Genomic DNA, 15,911 nt, shown 5'->3' with positions numbered 1-15,911 from the left:
ACAACAGCAAAGGCTACACTTACAGTGGCAGTGCTAAGCAAAATTGTAAATGGCACCATTACATCCCAATGCAAGTACAATTTTAGACTGAATATTGCCGCCAGCCATGCCTTCTGGATTGTTTTCTTATGTGTTTTGTTGCCAGCGTCTGGTCTCGCCCGGTTCGAAGCGAGGTGCATGTTTCCCTCTCTTTCTTTTTATGCCGCACAGGCTGTGTGGTTCACTATTAGCACCGTTTACATGGATGCGATGCGCTAGCAAGTTGATGTGATGCGATGCGATGCGCCAGTGGTGGTGGTTAAAACATTTATTAATTCTTGAGCCTTATGTTTACAGCCTATTGATGGGTTGGCTCGATATCGCGTAGGGTGGCCGGGAGCTTATGGCTCTCAGCGACTCTTAGAGCCCAGCCTACCAGCTGCTTTTGTGCGGCCGGGTCCGAGCTGGACACCGCGACCTCCCATCGCTCTATGTCGGTGAGTTGCCATTCGGAAGGTGGCTGGAGCTCAGAGCAAATGTAGAGGATATAGTGAAAGTCTGCTCTGGGTGCACCGCAGAGGGTGCATTCAGGGGAGAAAAGGCCGGGGTGGATAAGGGCAAGGTGAGCTGGGGATAGAAAGGTACGGGATTGGAGCTGGCGTCAGGCCACCTGCTCGAGTTTAGAGAGGGATTTGTGGGGGGGTGGATACTGCAGCCGTTGCTCCCTATAGTGGAGAGAAATTTCGTTGTAGGTAACCATGCGTTCGCGTGCACTGCCTGGGTCTGTAGCTGGCCCTGCTCGGTTGACGTGCGCTCGAGCTATGTTGTGGGCTGCTTCATTCCCAGGGTTGCCCGCATGAGCAGGTACCCATAGGAGTTGAATTATTCTGATGCGATGCGCCAGTTGTCGCATTCATGTAAACGCGGCTACTGGCACGCTACCCACCGTGGTTGCTTAGTGGCTATGGTGTTGGGCTGCTAAGCACGAGGTCGCGGGATCGAATCCCGGCCACGGCGGCCGCATTTCGATGGGGGCGAAATGCGAAAACACCCGTGTACTTAGATTTAGGTGCACGGTAAAGAACCCCAGGTGGTCGAAATTTTCCGCAGTCCCCCACTACGGCGTGCCTCATAATCAGATGGTGGTTTCGGCACGTAAAACCCCATAATTTAATTTTTTTTGTTTTGTTTTTTACTGGCACGCTGCGGGGCGAGACGCCGACTCGTTTCTCGGCGAACGCTGGCGGCGTCTCGGACACCGGAACGCAGCGGAGAGTGGGAGAGCGACGTGTCCGCTCGTGACGGCGGCGAGAAGAAATTTGGAGGACGCTTAAGCTTCACCTTCAAGAGTGGAACGCGATAGCATTCAAAGATCCTTGACTGTTTCTCACACTTTCCGGCAACTGCAGCTTATGTAACCGTAATGTTTACCGGGAAACGTCGTCGGTGAACGCAATGCACGAAGGCGTGCGTTCTGGTAGAAGCGCTGCCTCTTTCTTCTTTCGTGGGCCGGCCTTCTTTTATCGTTTGCTCCTTTAATATTCCAGCCTGAGAAGATTTAGCATAAAAGACATGCGCTGTCGGTGTTTTGTTTCATGACAATTGTTTGTGGGCTGTCACTCTCGAAATACTGAGGAATAACTTTGTAAAGAATGCAAGACAAAGTGTGAGCAACTTTAGTGGTAAAATGTTTTTGGAAGGGCCGGCGTGGATGAGTACGGTTCTCTCGGCCGCGGGCGGCAATGCTGACGCCGACGCCGGATTTTGGAATAGGGACCCACCCACCCGCTCCCAACACCCCTTTCCTGTCCAATCAATAAAATGTTATTCTCTCTCTCTCTCTCTCTGCGACACGGGGTCCTAAACGCTATCGCGTTAAAACCCGCCGATCGCCTGTGCACGGCGCTCTGGTGGCTGCTTCTTCGGCCGCTTGTGTTTTCTTTGAGTTTCCGCGGAGCACAAGTTCGCTCCAATAAACCTTGTTTACCGAAGGAACCCTGCATCGTCCTTGGCTCCGTGACATCTGCACCTCGCTTCGAACAAAGACAAGACAACCGGGCGCGGCCAGACGATGCCAATAAAGCACGTAAGAAACCAATCCAGAAGGCATGGCTCGCGGCAATATCCTCAGAACTTACGTACGTATTCTTCAGCTAGCAGTTCACTTATTCTTTTCTTTAATGATTTACATAAAGTTGAACAGTCCAGCAACTTTAATACGAGTGGGTAATGAATTAGCATGTCTGGCATTTGTGACGGCAACTGTTGGTTTCCGTAGTTGGTGCGGAGTTCGAAGTCTGGTATGTTTAGCTCCTGCGTAGTTCGCACGGGTGTTGTTTCCCATAATATGTATTCAATAACAGTTATGCATACGTCAGATACTGACGTAATTTGTCCAAAGATAGTTTGTTCTTGTATAACTGCATAGAGAATGCTGCATAGAGAACTGCGGAATAATTTTGTAGCTTTTAAAATATGGCATCGCGCTTTCGCAGAGTGAAGTGTCGATTTTGTAAAATTAGGAGGGAATTCAGGGTTGTGTCAGTAGTTGTTAGCCGTACCAAGGAACAGTAGTTTAGGTGCGAATGGACGAGAGCAAGGTAAACTTGAAGCTTCACATTTGATTGAACGCAATACCTTAGTCAATTTAGAATTAACTTATTTGAACTTCAGTTTTGCAGTTGCGACATTCGCACTGACGGAAATAACTACGAAGTCAACGAGTGAAAATTGGTCAACGAGCAATATACATTGCGATTTGTTGCGCTGGTAATGTTCACCTACAGACGTAATACAACAATTGTAACGAAATTGCGCTTTTTGAAAATAAAGAATAGTACGTCTGCTTCAACTAAACACCAACAGCAACCACCAAATTGAGTCCCGACATATACCGCAACCCCCCAACTGTACGTTTTCTTCTGTTTACGTAGGGTGTTAATCAATAAGGTGTATAGCACTTACTTGAATATTGTTGCCACTTCTTCGATCGTGCCAGCCATTTGTAGTGAGGCTGCAAAGGCGGTGTATGACCTCGGACGTCCCGTTCCCCTATCCGCAGTTAGAGTGGACACTACCTAGAGAAAAAAAAAAGAAAGGAAGAAGATAAATGATATCTGTTACACGACTGATCCAGGAGTTCCTGAGAACGAGCTTAAAAAGTCGGAAATACTGAAACCAATGAGACAGTGCAGCTGTGAACTGCGAAAAACGAGGCGTCAGTTCAGTGACACGGTGACACAAGTCGGATCAGCTTTACTATACTGCCAGTATAGGAATCACGCGAATTCCATAATTAGAGTGTAATGGAAGCACAACTGTGAATTCTCGCCTTGCCGATCGCTTCAGCTGCCGCCTCAGTTTATCAAAGTAAATTCACCCTATTTCCGTAAGCATTATTTTCATGGAATCACCAACAAACAATTTCATAGAGCGAACTTTGTAAGCTACTTTTGCACGGGAAACATGTAATTACGTGAAAGTATGATTTCTTATAGCGATTGGAAAACCTAGGCGTCGTATAAAACCAGGGCACAGTACACCTTACTGCAACAGTAGCTTTACTGTCAGCAGAGCTACTGTCATACTTTGGTCAAACAAAGAAGATTACCACAACTGTGCTCCTAGGGTGAAGAAATCGATCTCATAGCCGCTGCGACGACATCCTTTTATGGCGAGTAACAGCACTGAAAGAATTTCCTCTTGAATAAGATTTATTATAAATAGGTTAGGAAGTGGCTGGACGCCTACTAGGTGGAACTTTAAACCAGCAGTACAATCCTAAAGAATGCATTAATGCGCGCATGCCTCTCTACAGTGAGAGATTGTCGTATGAGCGGAAGCGATGCGCGCAGAGCACACAAAACAGAACGTATCTAAGAGCTAAAATGAATTTTTACGTGTTCTATACCACGCCAAGCGAAAATAGCGAAACAACTCTATGGCACTGCCCACCATACATTGTCCATGCCTTACTATTTAGCCCGCCATTCCCATCTCGTACATATTCGCCTCCTGTTCACCGTATCTTGATTGGTAAATAAGCTGTTATATATTCGTTCCACGTGACTTTGCCATCTAACATGCAATAGAACGCAATGTCCTTTTCGGCCTATATATCTCGTAGTTTTTATGCTGGACGCTTTTTTCTAAATGATATATTATCGCTACTTCACATGCATTGTTTTTCCGAATCTGTAAATTCCTTTGCTCTAATGTTTTCGCAGTCTCAGTGAAATCATGTGTGATGGAAGAGGATTGATTGATTGACTAATTGACTACCTGGCTGACTAAGTGATTGATTGATTGAATGATTGGTTGATTGATTGATGTTAGCGTACCAACTCAATATGATGGCTAAGAACAACGCCGTAGTAAATAATTGCGGAATCATTTCGATGACCTACGCATCTATAACGTGCATTCAGAGCATGCTACCAAGAGCCATGTTAGTTTGTCACAATATCATGTTTGGCTTAGTTTTCTGGGGCAATAAAAATAAAGTAAAATTCTAAATGAACTAATAATTAGCTTCTACAATAATTCCACGGTAGCCCTTCAGAACCGATGTTCCATAACTTTGAGAAAGTGGTCGGCTGGTCCCTTAATAGGAGTCTTAAGTATACCTTCAACACTCTCAGGATATTCTTCAGATCGTAAGTGGTAGCCCACGTTGCTGTGTTAATGAAGCCGTAGTGAAAAGTGTTCCGCTTCTCAAGGTTCTCGATAACGGTTGTCCCAGAATTGCCAGTGAAGATTTTCGCGATGTCGCTCACCGTCCTGCGTACAATGCACCCGTTCGCAAGAATTAGAGGCGGCCAGTATAACATATGCATGAATGGCCGAGACATCATAGGCGGCAGCGTGTTCGCCGAGCGAGTAGCCGCATAATGCGAAGATATGTTTGTTTAGTAAATTGTAGAGAAAGAGGAAATGGAGAAGGCAGGCATGTTACTCGGGAAAGTGTTTGACTACCCTATGCTGAGGGAGGAGAACAGGGAATATAAAGAAGAGAGAGAGGGGATGAAAGGAAAGGCGCAGTGGATGTGTGTACGCGTGGTGGCAGTGTTATATGCCTCACTTCGCACATGTCTGCCTGTATCACTCTCTCTCTTCTTTCTCCCGCAATCAACCGCACACGCAGAGACTAGTCGAAAGGCGAAGCACGAATTGCGATAGCAAATTAGTAGAGAGCTATACGTAGTAAGGATAGTAGTTTTATCAGCTGTATAAACTTGGACACGCAGCAGCACTAGCAACGCGCAGAACTGTTGTCGACGCCGTCGGCGTTTTGCCCGCGTTCGCACCAAACGCGCGTGGCGTTTTTATATAAATACGTATTTGGTGCCGCAGCTAAACGTCGCCTCCCCTCCCTCCCTCCCGTCCCCCCACAGCCTTTCGCGCGACGGAAAAAGTTGCGTTTGCTCTCTATATATGAAAAGGAGGAAAGAGACGCTTAATTCTGCAGCCCTTCAGGGAGCACGGCGCCGAACGCGCGTTTGCTCTCGGACGTGCGTTCGCTCCCCGTGAAAGCGCGCGTCCCTCGCGCCCTTTCACTCGCACATACAGCGTCCGGAACGCGGCGAGGATTTCATCGCCGTTGACGGAACCTCACGGCGACGGCGACGGCAGAAATCTGCTTTGGAGTGTCCATATAATTGCTATCGCAATAAAATCACGAAAGTTCATTCCATGCTTTGTGTGCTAACGAGCGTTTTACTCGGTGTTCCAGTAACGTCTGCATAGACAGTGGACAGTGTCTCAGTTGCGTGAATTGATCGGGGAGTATAGTTGTAATCTCGAATCATATATTGAGGACAGTGGCACATTAAGTGGTCGGCGTTCTCTCCGCAGCCACACACAGACGTAGCACGCAGCACTGTCGACCGTTACAATTAGTAGTAGTTGTTTGAAGCCTTAGCGAAGGCAACTCCGAACCACAGCCAGCACAGAAGCGATGCCACACTTCTGAGAGTTTGGACGGAGGATGGAACTGCTGCAAAGGGTATAGTTCTGATATTCTCGTGCGCCCTCATATTTTGAGTGTTGTACTCCGTACATGGGGGAGGATGCGGGGGGGGGGGGGGGGCACCATGGCGAAGCTGCCTCGCAGTGTCTCTCCAAGAGAGAAGAAACAGAACACGGTGGTCTCCACTTGATTCTCGAGGTGCCTCCCCGACGGGATTACTTCCAGAGATTCCGCGAGTGTCAGGCAACCATTTGAAGGACATTTCGAGGGGACGCTTTTCGACAAGTTGCAAGGGCTCTCTTAATATAACTAAGGACAACCACACTTGACCGCGAGCATGGCAAGACAATGTTGGAGGTGATCGCAGAAAGAGAATAATATGCCTAACGGCTACCGAACTCGAATGTCCCACGAATTCAAGATGGTGGAAACGAAAGTATCGGTAATAATTAGTCCTAAATTGACGCGTTTCATTCCGTGGGCACTGTACCTTAAGTTTTCGCAATCTGGCTGCGCGTCACGTGTATCATATGCATGGCATACCCCTCTCTCAAAGATGTTAGACATCGCGAGGTATTCTCGCAGTGCGCGCAAGATCGCGAAGAAACCACAAGTACACGCAAGCGGTGCCGTATGCGTGTCTGTGTGCCTGATTGTGCTACTGTTAGTGTAACCCTTTACGATGCCATATGCGACATTGCAACTCACCCGTAGTTCAGTCCCACGCCGTATTGCGTTCGACTGTGACTCCCAGCGAAGGTGACGAAGTGCTCGAAGTTTTCGTCGTAAGGTCCCAGGAGAGTGTTTCGACCGTTCTCGTGCATGGAGTCGTAGAACGTGAAGTCGCACACTCCGTCGCTCGGCAGCGACACGGAACTGTTAAACTTGGTGCCGGCGGTGCACACTAGAGGCGTGATAGGCATGGACTTGGCTGTCGTTAAGAAACAAAGAGGATAGGTCGGCGTTGTCCACAGTTAGCGAGACACACAATAGGGATAGCTTTGAACAATCGAAATGCGAAGTTTACGGAGTGGTAAAGACAAGCAGTAGATTTCTAAACTAAAAGGAATTAGTTAACTGAAACCAAATTGGGTCAGTAACTTCCGGAGATACCACATCGGGGCGATCTAAGGGAAGGAGAACTGCGACATTGCGGAAAACTGTGTTGAGTAGAAAGTTGCGACTGTATATCTCAAATGTCTGGTTATGACGTCACACTTAGTGGACCCACCTACCAAGTGTTTTCTACTGGTTCGTAGCGTTCAAAAATCAGGTAAATTGTTCTACCGTGCAGTGAAGGGACCAAAATTTGCAATATGGGCAATAAACTTCTCCGGGGATAATTTGAAATCATCGACGCCGATGTACGAAAGCCAAATAAATACAGAACACAAAAAATTACTAGGGCTCCTTTATGCTGCAACTAAGACGAGTTGAAGACGAAACCCGAGCACTGCTAACGCAATGATACCACGATCACTTTTTTGTGCTTAGTCATCATCACTATGAAACTACAATTTACAGTGATCTTGCAAGTCTTCATGTTTTTTTTTTTTTTTGCATATCACCTTTCCTATGATTCAATAAACTCGAACCGTGACTCGGCACTTCTTTTGCTGAGTTACTCTCACTTGGATCCTCAAGCATATTTGTTGCAAGTCATTCCCCACTCCATAGCCACTTGATTCATTCTTAATTCATACTTGATTCACTCTTTATCCACACTGTATCACCAATTCGTTCACCTTCATTCACTCTTAATTCGCTCTCATTTACTCTTCATTATCTTAGCTGACTCTATGTCACCATTGCCTTTTGTTTGACTCCTATCACCCAACCCCTTTAATTCACTACCAATTAGCTCTTAGTACCGATATACAGGGGGTTCATTTTTAAGTTTTACAGAATTTTTAGAATTCGCCTGTGGCAGGTAGCATAATTCTTATCATTGAGCTGGGTTATTCAATGGGGCGGACATTAGTCGCACGAGAAATGGAAGACACATTGAACTAATTAACAAAAAATCACTAATTAACTTCTTAGCTAATTACATTGCGACGCATATTGCAATTTAAGAATTGCAGCGGTGAGTTTGTCAAGCGTATCCATTTGGAATTAATTTCAAGAATGAGGCCAGTTTAAAGATATGCGCCATCAAACTCGCCGTAAAAATGCTCTGTTGTTCCACTTACGTTTTCACCAAAATGGTGTTTTTACATTGAAGCGTAAAAGTAACAGGAATGCCCATTTATTTCATCCCACACTTTGGGACATATCTCGAAACTGGTGTCATCCTGGAAATTAATTTTAACTGGATGCGTCTTGCAAACTCACCGGCTACAATTCGTAAATTGTAATATTTGTCGTAAAGTAATTAACTAAGAAGTTCATTAGTGACTTTTTGTTAATTGGTTGAATATGTGCTTTGATTTCTCGTGCTACTAATGTCCGCCTCTTCGAATAAGCCAGCTCAATGACAAGAATTAGTCTACATGCCACAAGTGATTTTTAAAAATTCCGTAAGGCTTAATTTTGAACACGCGGTACATATGTGGGTAGGGAGAATCGTCAAGTTGCGACTTAGCGTTTTTTTTACCCTTCTCTTAAGCCTCAGCCATGTACTAATAATGTGTGCATGTCTGGAATAAATACTGAGATTGAAACTGAATTACATTTTTGAATGAAGTAATTGTTATTGTAATCAGTTACCTTTTTTTGTAACGTGTACAAGTCTGCATAAGACGTATTACAACATCCTTTCAAACCGGGTCGTAATTAATGAGACTCTTCAAGCTGTCACCATTAGACGAATCTGCTGTCACGAAGAAAGAACGTTTGAGCGCTCCCCTTACCACCGTGCCTTCGTGAGGTACCACACGGTACCGACAGTACCACGGTAATTTTTACCGTTGGGTTAGACTTTACTACCTTGGGATCGGCCCACAGAAACGGTTAGACGCAAGAAATCGCGGCTGGTTCCGAACGAAGGCTAAAGGCTTTAACTGTTCACCTGTAGCGATTTCCGTGAGACGTCCAGCTTTTGCGCGGCGTGTTGATGCCACGACGTCAGTGAAACGCTCTGACTGAGCCGCCTCTGTCGCGTCCCCGTCAACTTGAGCGAGTGGCTTCAAGCCCAGCGCCTTTCCCCGTTCCGCCTGCTCCTCGCCTCTATGCTGCCGTCGGCGAAAAAAAAAGCAGGAAAGACAACCGTAATGACAAAGGTCAAAGGGAAAATCACGCTCCAGGTCAGAAATATATCACATTGTATGACAAGAACATCTACGTGCGAGGCGCCGTTATATGAAAAAAAAATGTGGTTGATCCCTCTTATATAGGAATCGGTATAGAACACGAAAGTGAAACGTGTCTTCACAGAAGTAGTGTAATGTTTATTGCACATTGATATATAATGTCTATTGGTGTTTTGTGGCTAAAGCGCCCTTAGGCGTTGATGCACCCACGCTGACGCCTGGTGGCACGTCTCCTCCATCACGACTACCAACGTCGATGACCATGAGCAACCGTCGTGCATATGGAAGCTGCACTACGCTGCACACGCTAGCACAACGCGAAAGACGAAGCACGTAACTGACACACTAATACAACGCGCAAGACAAAGCACGTAACTGAATCGTCACCGAGTCAAATCAGCGCGTACAGCGCGTCGTAATTGCAGCCTCCGCGATCAACTTCAGAAACATTTTCAGAGCTAATTGCGGAGGCCACGCTCCGCAGTGCTGAGTACGGTGAATGCCACCTAGTGAACGCCACCTAGGTGGCGTTGGTAGTGCTTCTTGATGCCAGCGTCCCTTCGAATGCTGGCATCGAGGCGTCGTAGTGCTGAGACCACCGAAGCGTTCACTGTCGGTGCGCGTTAGTGTCATAATGCAGTACTTCTCTTTTCTGCTCGTAGGCGGCGGCACCGCCCCGAGCAAGAGCGCGGGTACACGGAGGAGTGTTAGATATATAAGGCGCGTCTGTGTAGCTCTCTGCAAATGCGTTTGTGGCGCAATGGGTTAAACGCTCGGCGATCTATCGTCGCGGACCGAGAGGTCGTGGGTTCGATTTCCAAAATTTGCATGTTTGTGGAACTTTTTCTTCTGGTTTCTTTCTTTGTATTATGTTCGTGTACATTGTAAGCTGACGTATTTCCGTGACGGAAATACGTCACTGAAGTCTTGGTGGACCCCGGCATAAAACACTTTCGTGTTAAAAAAATTACACCATCTTCCCGTAGGGGAACCCTGAGTAGCATGCGAAGCAGCCATGGGGTCGACTCAAGGTAGTTTTATCAGCTGTATAAACTTTGACATGCAGGAGCACCAGCAACGCGCAGAACTGTTGTCGACGCCGTCGGCGTTTTGCCCGCGTTCGCACCGAACGCGCGCTGCGTTGGTGACTGTTGCCGGAGCATCTAGGGCGCCTACCGTCGCGCCTCTAACCTAAGCTCATTATCGCGCGCGGAGCCGCAGGTGTTGCCATTCGTTGCGCAATCCGGAGAGGAGGAATGCCGAGAGGAGAGGAGATGAGACAAGAATAGGAGGGGGAGGAGGATGCGCATGCGCAGTATGGGTGTAGACGCCGCACGGCGGAGGGAGGGAGGGAGTGACATAGTGCCGACCATAAGATGCTTCGCATCTAAAAAGAATTACGTAGAATCTCCTCAGATAGTTACCTGAATGATGCGTAAGCATCTCGTGGTAACAACGTGGTGTTGAGTGCTCACACTAAACTCTGCTGGTAATCCTAGCTGTGCTCAGCGGCTGCGGTCGTCTTGGTGCCATTACGGTAAATGCGACAGCGCTGCGACAGGCGACGCAACGTGAACTGATGAGGCACGCAAGCTACTGCAGGTGGCGGCACCAGGTGCGCTGATGACGCTCCGATATGAAGCCACGGCTGCTCTACAGTTCTGGCTTACTAAAGGAAGGTGTGCCTCGTGCGTGCCTGATTAAACACGTCACGTGGTCACGGAGAGGCGCTCGTGCCACTGCTCGCGCGTTCGTCGTCGTCGTCGTCTTCCACAGCTGGCGAAAACTTTGCTGCTGGCTCTACCTTGACAGCGATCGCCTTACGCGAAGGTCGGATAGACGCTCGGACAGTTTTCTCGATGGGTAACCATAGAAATGCTTACGTATTGAAAACAAAAAGTTGCAGCTTCGCCCGAAAGGCGAAGCATCGATTGCGACAGCACGTTAGCAGACAGCTATACGAAGTAAGAATACTAGATGTATGGGCGGGTACAAACTCGTAGACTTTCGCTAACTAACTAAATTACCAAGCATGGTGTCACGCGTGCACAGCCAAACTAAACACACATCACTCGATGTGCACGAACACTCGCTGTCAAAACACTTGCATGAGGAAGAGCGTCAGCAGCAGCGAGCGAATTAACCTTCGTGCTGCTCTCGCTTCAACGTGAACAAAGCGCACCGAGACCCCGGCGCACCTAGACTCTGTACACATCGCACATCGCTTTCATGATAGGGCCTGCATTGCCACAGCAGCCGACAAAATAGAAAGTCACCCCCCCCCCCTCCCCCGATGCCTTGCGTGTGACGGAACATGGCGTGCCGCCTCACCACTTTCATTCATTGCGCGCGCGAGATTGAGCCTGCATCGTAGGCTCATCCTCGCACGCCTTTCACTTCCACATACAGAAAAGGGTGCGCGGCGGCGATTTTGTCGGTTTTGGACTTTATACGGAACCTCACGGTGACGGCTGACGGCAGAAATGCGCCGGGGGTGTCCATATCATTGCTATCGAAATATAGCAATGCGAAGGGCTGAAGATAGAGTTGCGGTTACTTTTCCACTCCTACACATACAGCACATTCCATAGATAATGAAATATGCACGGAAACATATAATTGAGGAAAAAAAGAGCGCGGACGATTCACCGTCTGCTTCTTTCTCTATATAAAGTTTAATGCTCCCTTCCGCGGTGGTCCATTTTCATGGCGCCTTCATCGCTGGTGGTTGGTCCAGCGCTTTATGACGTAATCGTGGGGACCTGCGTTGGCTGCCATGGAGAAGCCGTGGAAACAAAAGCTGCAGCCCGGCACATGGTTGGTTTTCGATTTCGGAGCCAGAGGTGCTAGACGGATGATTATGACACGGGTCGAAAACCGGGAATCGACAGTGGCTTGTTGGTACATCTTTGTAATGGCGTTGTATGTGGTCAGTCTGTCTCGATCGATTCGGGGGTCTTCCCGAGAGAGGCCAGCCGGGCGCGGTCCGTCAGCTCTCGTACTCTGCGGTGGGCTACCTCGTGGAGGTTCGGGGGTGCCTGGTCGCCCGTGTTGACGTGGTAGGGGAACCATACGATGCTACTCGGGTGGTCCTTGGGGGTGCGTATTCTCTTAAGAATGTTGAAGGCTTTAGGGGAAATGCGTCCTTTGGCAAAATTTCTCACCGCTGCCTAGGAGTCGCTCAGGACGGTGTCGCAGTCCGGATTCGAGAGGACCAGGGCAATGGCTACCTCGTCGGCTTTTATTGCGATAGCAATTATATGGACACTCCAAAGCAGATTTCTGCCGTCGGCGTCGCCGTCGCCGTGAGGTTCCGTATGACGTCAATGGAGATGAAATCGTCGCCGCGCGGTGGTAAGTGGTTCTTGAGGGAAAGGGAAAGGTTGGCGCTATCTTCTGCAGCCCTTGAGGGAGCACGGCTCAGCGCCAACGGGGAGGGGTAAGTGGGAGCGAAAGAAGGGATAGAGTGGAGACGCCATGGCTGGGCGAAGCAAAACCGGCAGGCATAGGCGGCACGTATCAGGCCGAGATGGAAGGCCTTGGTGTGCTGCAGAGTCTGCAGGGGTGTTGTGCCAGGCCGGTCAGGCCCGGGGTGGAGTGGGAGGCCGTGAGGCCTTCCCGCTTGTAGAAATGTCCTTAGAGGCGTGCGGAGAGCCCTGACGAGTCAAGGAACTCCACGACGCCTCGAAGTGCAGAAAGGTGGTGTCGGCCGGGGAAGAGGAGATCTTCCTCCTTGCCACAGGGCAGGCCCAGGCGGCGGAACTCCTGCAGGAGTGGGCCCCGCTGCTGGAGGTACGCCGGGCAGGCCAGCAGGAGATGTTCGATCGTCTCCGGCTCCCCGCAGGAGCTGCAGGCCGGGGACGTCGCTCGTCCCAGTCGGTAGCTGCGTGCTGCCGTCCAGCTGCAGCCGATGCGGAGCCGGAGAAGGAGCGAGGTCTCCCTGCGAGCCAGGCCTCGCTGGGGGAGTGGTCGTGGGGGGCATCCCAGTGCCACCCGTTTGTCTGGGTGGTGGGTCGCCAGGTGTCGCCGCAGCCTCAGTCCTGTGAAGTCGCCCTCCGCCACGGCCCGACTGAGGGGCACAGTGGTGTGGTGGGCGTCCTTCGCCAGGGTGTCGGCTGCCTCGTTGCCCGGGATCCCTACGTGGGCGGGGATCCAGTGCAGGGACACCGGGTGGCCTGCGTCCTGCAGCGCTGTCAGCCGGGTAGACAGCAGTGCGACTCCAAGGCTGGCGCTTTCTGGCCTCTGCAGGCCGAGGAGGGCTGCCCTGGAGTCGCAGAGGATGGCCGCTGGTACCCCAGGAAGCTCCTCAGAGAGTAGGTCGACGGCCAGGTGGAGGCCTGCCACCTCCGCTGCAGTCGAGCTGGCGTGTCTGGGCAGTCGACACTGCCTGCTCTTCTGCAGGGCTGGTGCCGTGCAGGCCGCCGTGGCAGAGCCGGTGTCCGGTACCACCGAACCGTCGACGTACACCAGGAGGTGGTCTCCGAGGGTCTCGTCCAGGAGGCAGGCGGCCGTCTGCTGCAGGGCGCAAGCGGGTGAGCGCCTCTTCGAAATCCCGGGCAGCTCCGTGGCGATGGGGACAGGAGGCCTCTGCGGTGGGGGCAGCTGTACCGCATTCGGCGGTGGGTTGCCAACCACCTCCTCGTAGAGGCGGCACAGCTGACCCATCCTTGAGGAAGGCCGGGACTGGAGGCGACGCAGCAGGCCTCTGCCATCAGGAGCATGGTGGAGGCGGTCGACGTGCCTCAGCCCCTGCTGCAGGAAGAGGAGCGACAGGGGCCATGCTCCAGCCTCCGCAAGGGTAGCGGCAATCTGGGAGCTCCGGGGGACGCCCAGGCAGAGTCGGATGGCCGCCCGGTGCTGCAGCTCCAACTTTTCGAGGCGGCGTGGCGGCAGCGCCACCAGCGGGAGGGCGTACCGCAGGCGTGATGTGGCCGCCGCCTCGTAGAGCCGCAGGGCCCACTTCACCGAGCAGCCCTCTCCATGGGCAAGGAGCTGCGACACGGCCTTGCGGACCCTGATGGTCTGGGTCTGCATGGCCCCGACTGCCGGGAGCCAGGTTAGCCGGTGGTCGATGTGCAGCCCAAGGTACGACACAGTCGTACTCCATGGGATGCGCACGCCTTCCAGCTGCAGCCGGGGAGCTGAGCACCGTGCCGCTGCTCTCGGGTGGACGAGGAGGGCCACCGTCTTCCCCGTCGAAACCGAGAGTCCGATGCTTCCCAGGTAGGCGGCCGTGGTGTCCAGGGCTCTCTGGAGGGCCAGGCACACGTGGCGGCTTGACTGTGGCGGTCCCCGCACCCACAGGGCGATGTCATCCGCGTAGATGGAGCACTCCACCTTGTAGTGAGGGTCGGTCGGCAGTGCAGCAGGCAACCGGGCCAGGGCGAGGTTGAAGAGAAACGGGCTCACCACTGACCCTTGTGGTACGCCTGCTGCGACCGGACGAGGAGTGCTCCTTGCATGGCCCACGCGGACCCTGAGGGTGCGGTCGTTCAGGAACGATGACAGGAACCGCCGCAGGTTGCCGCCAATGCCCAGGAGGTCCAGAGCCTGCTGGACGACCGCATGTGGGAGGCCATCGAACGCCCCCTTGACGTCGATGAGGAGGAGCATGGAGAGGTCTCCGCTGGCCCTGGCGTCCTCCAGGGTGGAGACGACGTCTGCGATGGAGTCCGCAGTGCACCTTCGGCGCCGGAAGCCTGTCTGCTGGTCCGCGAGGAACCCGCAGGCGCGGGCCACCCATTCGAGCCGTGCCAGAGCAATGGCCTCCATCACCTTGCAGGCAGCGGAGGTGAGAGAGACCGGTCGGTATGAGGACAGCTCGTTAGCCGGCTTATTGCTCTTCAGAATGGGGGCCACGATGGCTGTGCGCCAGGCCTCCGGCAACTGTCCTGACCACCAGATGTTGTTGTAGCAGTCGAGCAGGCGTCGTTGCTCACTGGTGGCCAGGTTGCGGAGCATCTGGAGTGTCACTCCGTCTGCTCCCGGTGCACTGCGACGCTTGCCCCTCCTCAGGGCCATCTGCAGCTCGTGGAGAGTCAGTGGGTCCTGGCAGATGGCCGCGATCTGGCTGGTCGCCCACTCCGGATGCAGCTCCAGCAGGCAGGTAGGCAGGTTGGCAGGGGGAAGTCCGACCGGCAGGATGGCCGCAGCGAGGGCAGCCGGGGGGGCGAAGTGGTCCGCTAGCAACTCCGCCAGGGCCGCCTCGCTGATGCCCAGCGAGATAGCCACCGCGAGGACGGGGTGGCGGTTGACCCTCCTGCCGGTCAGGGACTTTAGGAGGCGCCAGGCCAGGGGGCCCTTGGAGCGGTTCTCGATGGTGGCGCAGAGGCTCCCCCAGCTCTGGCTCCTTCTGCGCCTGGCCTGTCGTCTGCAGCGGGCATCCGCTCTCCTGTATTCGGTCCAGTGCTCTGCATTGCCCGTCCGGATTGCTCGGCGCTCCACGCGTCGCCTGGACGCACGGAGGTTGAGCAGGAGCAGATCCGGGGCAGGAGTATCGGGCAGAGCAGAGCACTGGACTGTGGCTGCCTGGGCGCACTCCATGATGGCACTCAGGAGGTCACAGCCATCTTCCAACTCACTGCAGCGCTTCCTGAACAGGGACCAGTCTGTGACGTGGTATGTTCGTGACCTCGGCCGTCTCCCACACCCGGGGGTGATCAAGATGGGGAAGTGATCAGATCCCCAAGTGTCGGGAGTTGTAGCCCCAGTCA

General features: G+C 51.9%; 1 protein-coding gene across 1 annotated transcript in view; it reads right to left on the bottom strand.

Moving 5' to 3' along the window:
• Window positions 1-9,117, bottom strand: part of LOC119430975 (uncharacterized) — a 28,063-nt gene extending 18,946 nt beyond the window's left edge. Inside the window, exons 1-4 of the mRNA XM_037698441.2 lie at window positions 8,958-9,117; window positions 6,656-6,878; window positions 4,605-4,758; window positions 2,944-3,056 (exon numbers count right to left, since the gene is read on the bottom strand). Coding sequence (XP_037554369.1) covers window positions 2,944-3,056; window positions 4,605-4,758; window positions 6,656-6,870 — 482 coding nt within the window. The 5' untranslated portion in view covers window positions 6,871-6,878; window positions 8,958-9,117. The remainder of the gene's footprint in view (window positions 1-2,943; window positions 3,057-4,604; window positions 4,759-6,655; window positions 6,879-8,957) is intronic.
• Window positions 9,118-15,911: the final 6,794 nt, after the last annotated feature.

Source organism: Dermacentor silvarum, chromosome 10 (genome assembly GCF_013339745.2).
Source record: "Dermacentor silvarum isolate Dsil-2018 chromosome 10, BIME_Dsil_1.4, whole genome shotgun sequence".
NCBI lineage: Eukaryota > Metazoa > Arthropoda > Arachnida > Ixodida > Ixodidae > Dermacentor > Dermacentor silvarum.
This window is presented reverse-complemented; position numbering and strand designations above follow the sequence as displayed.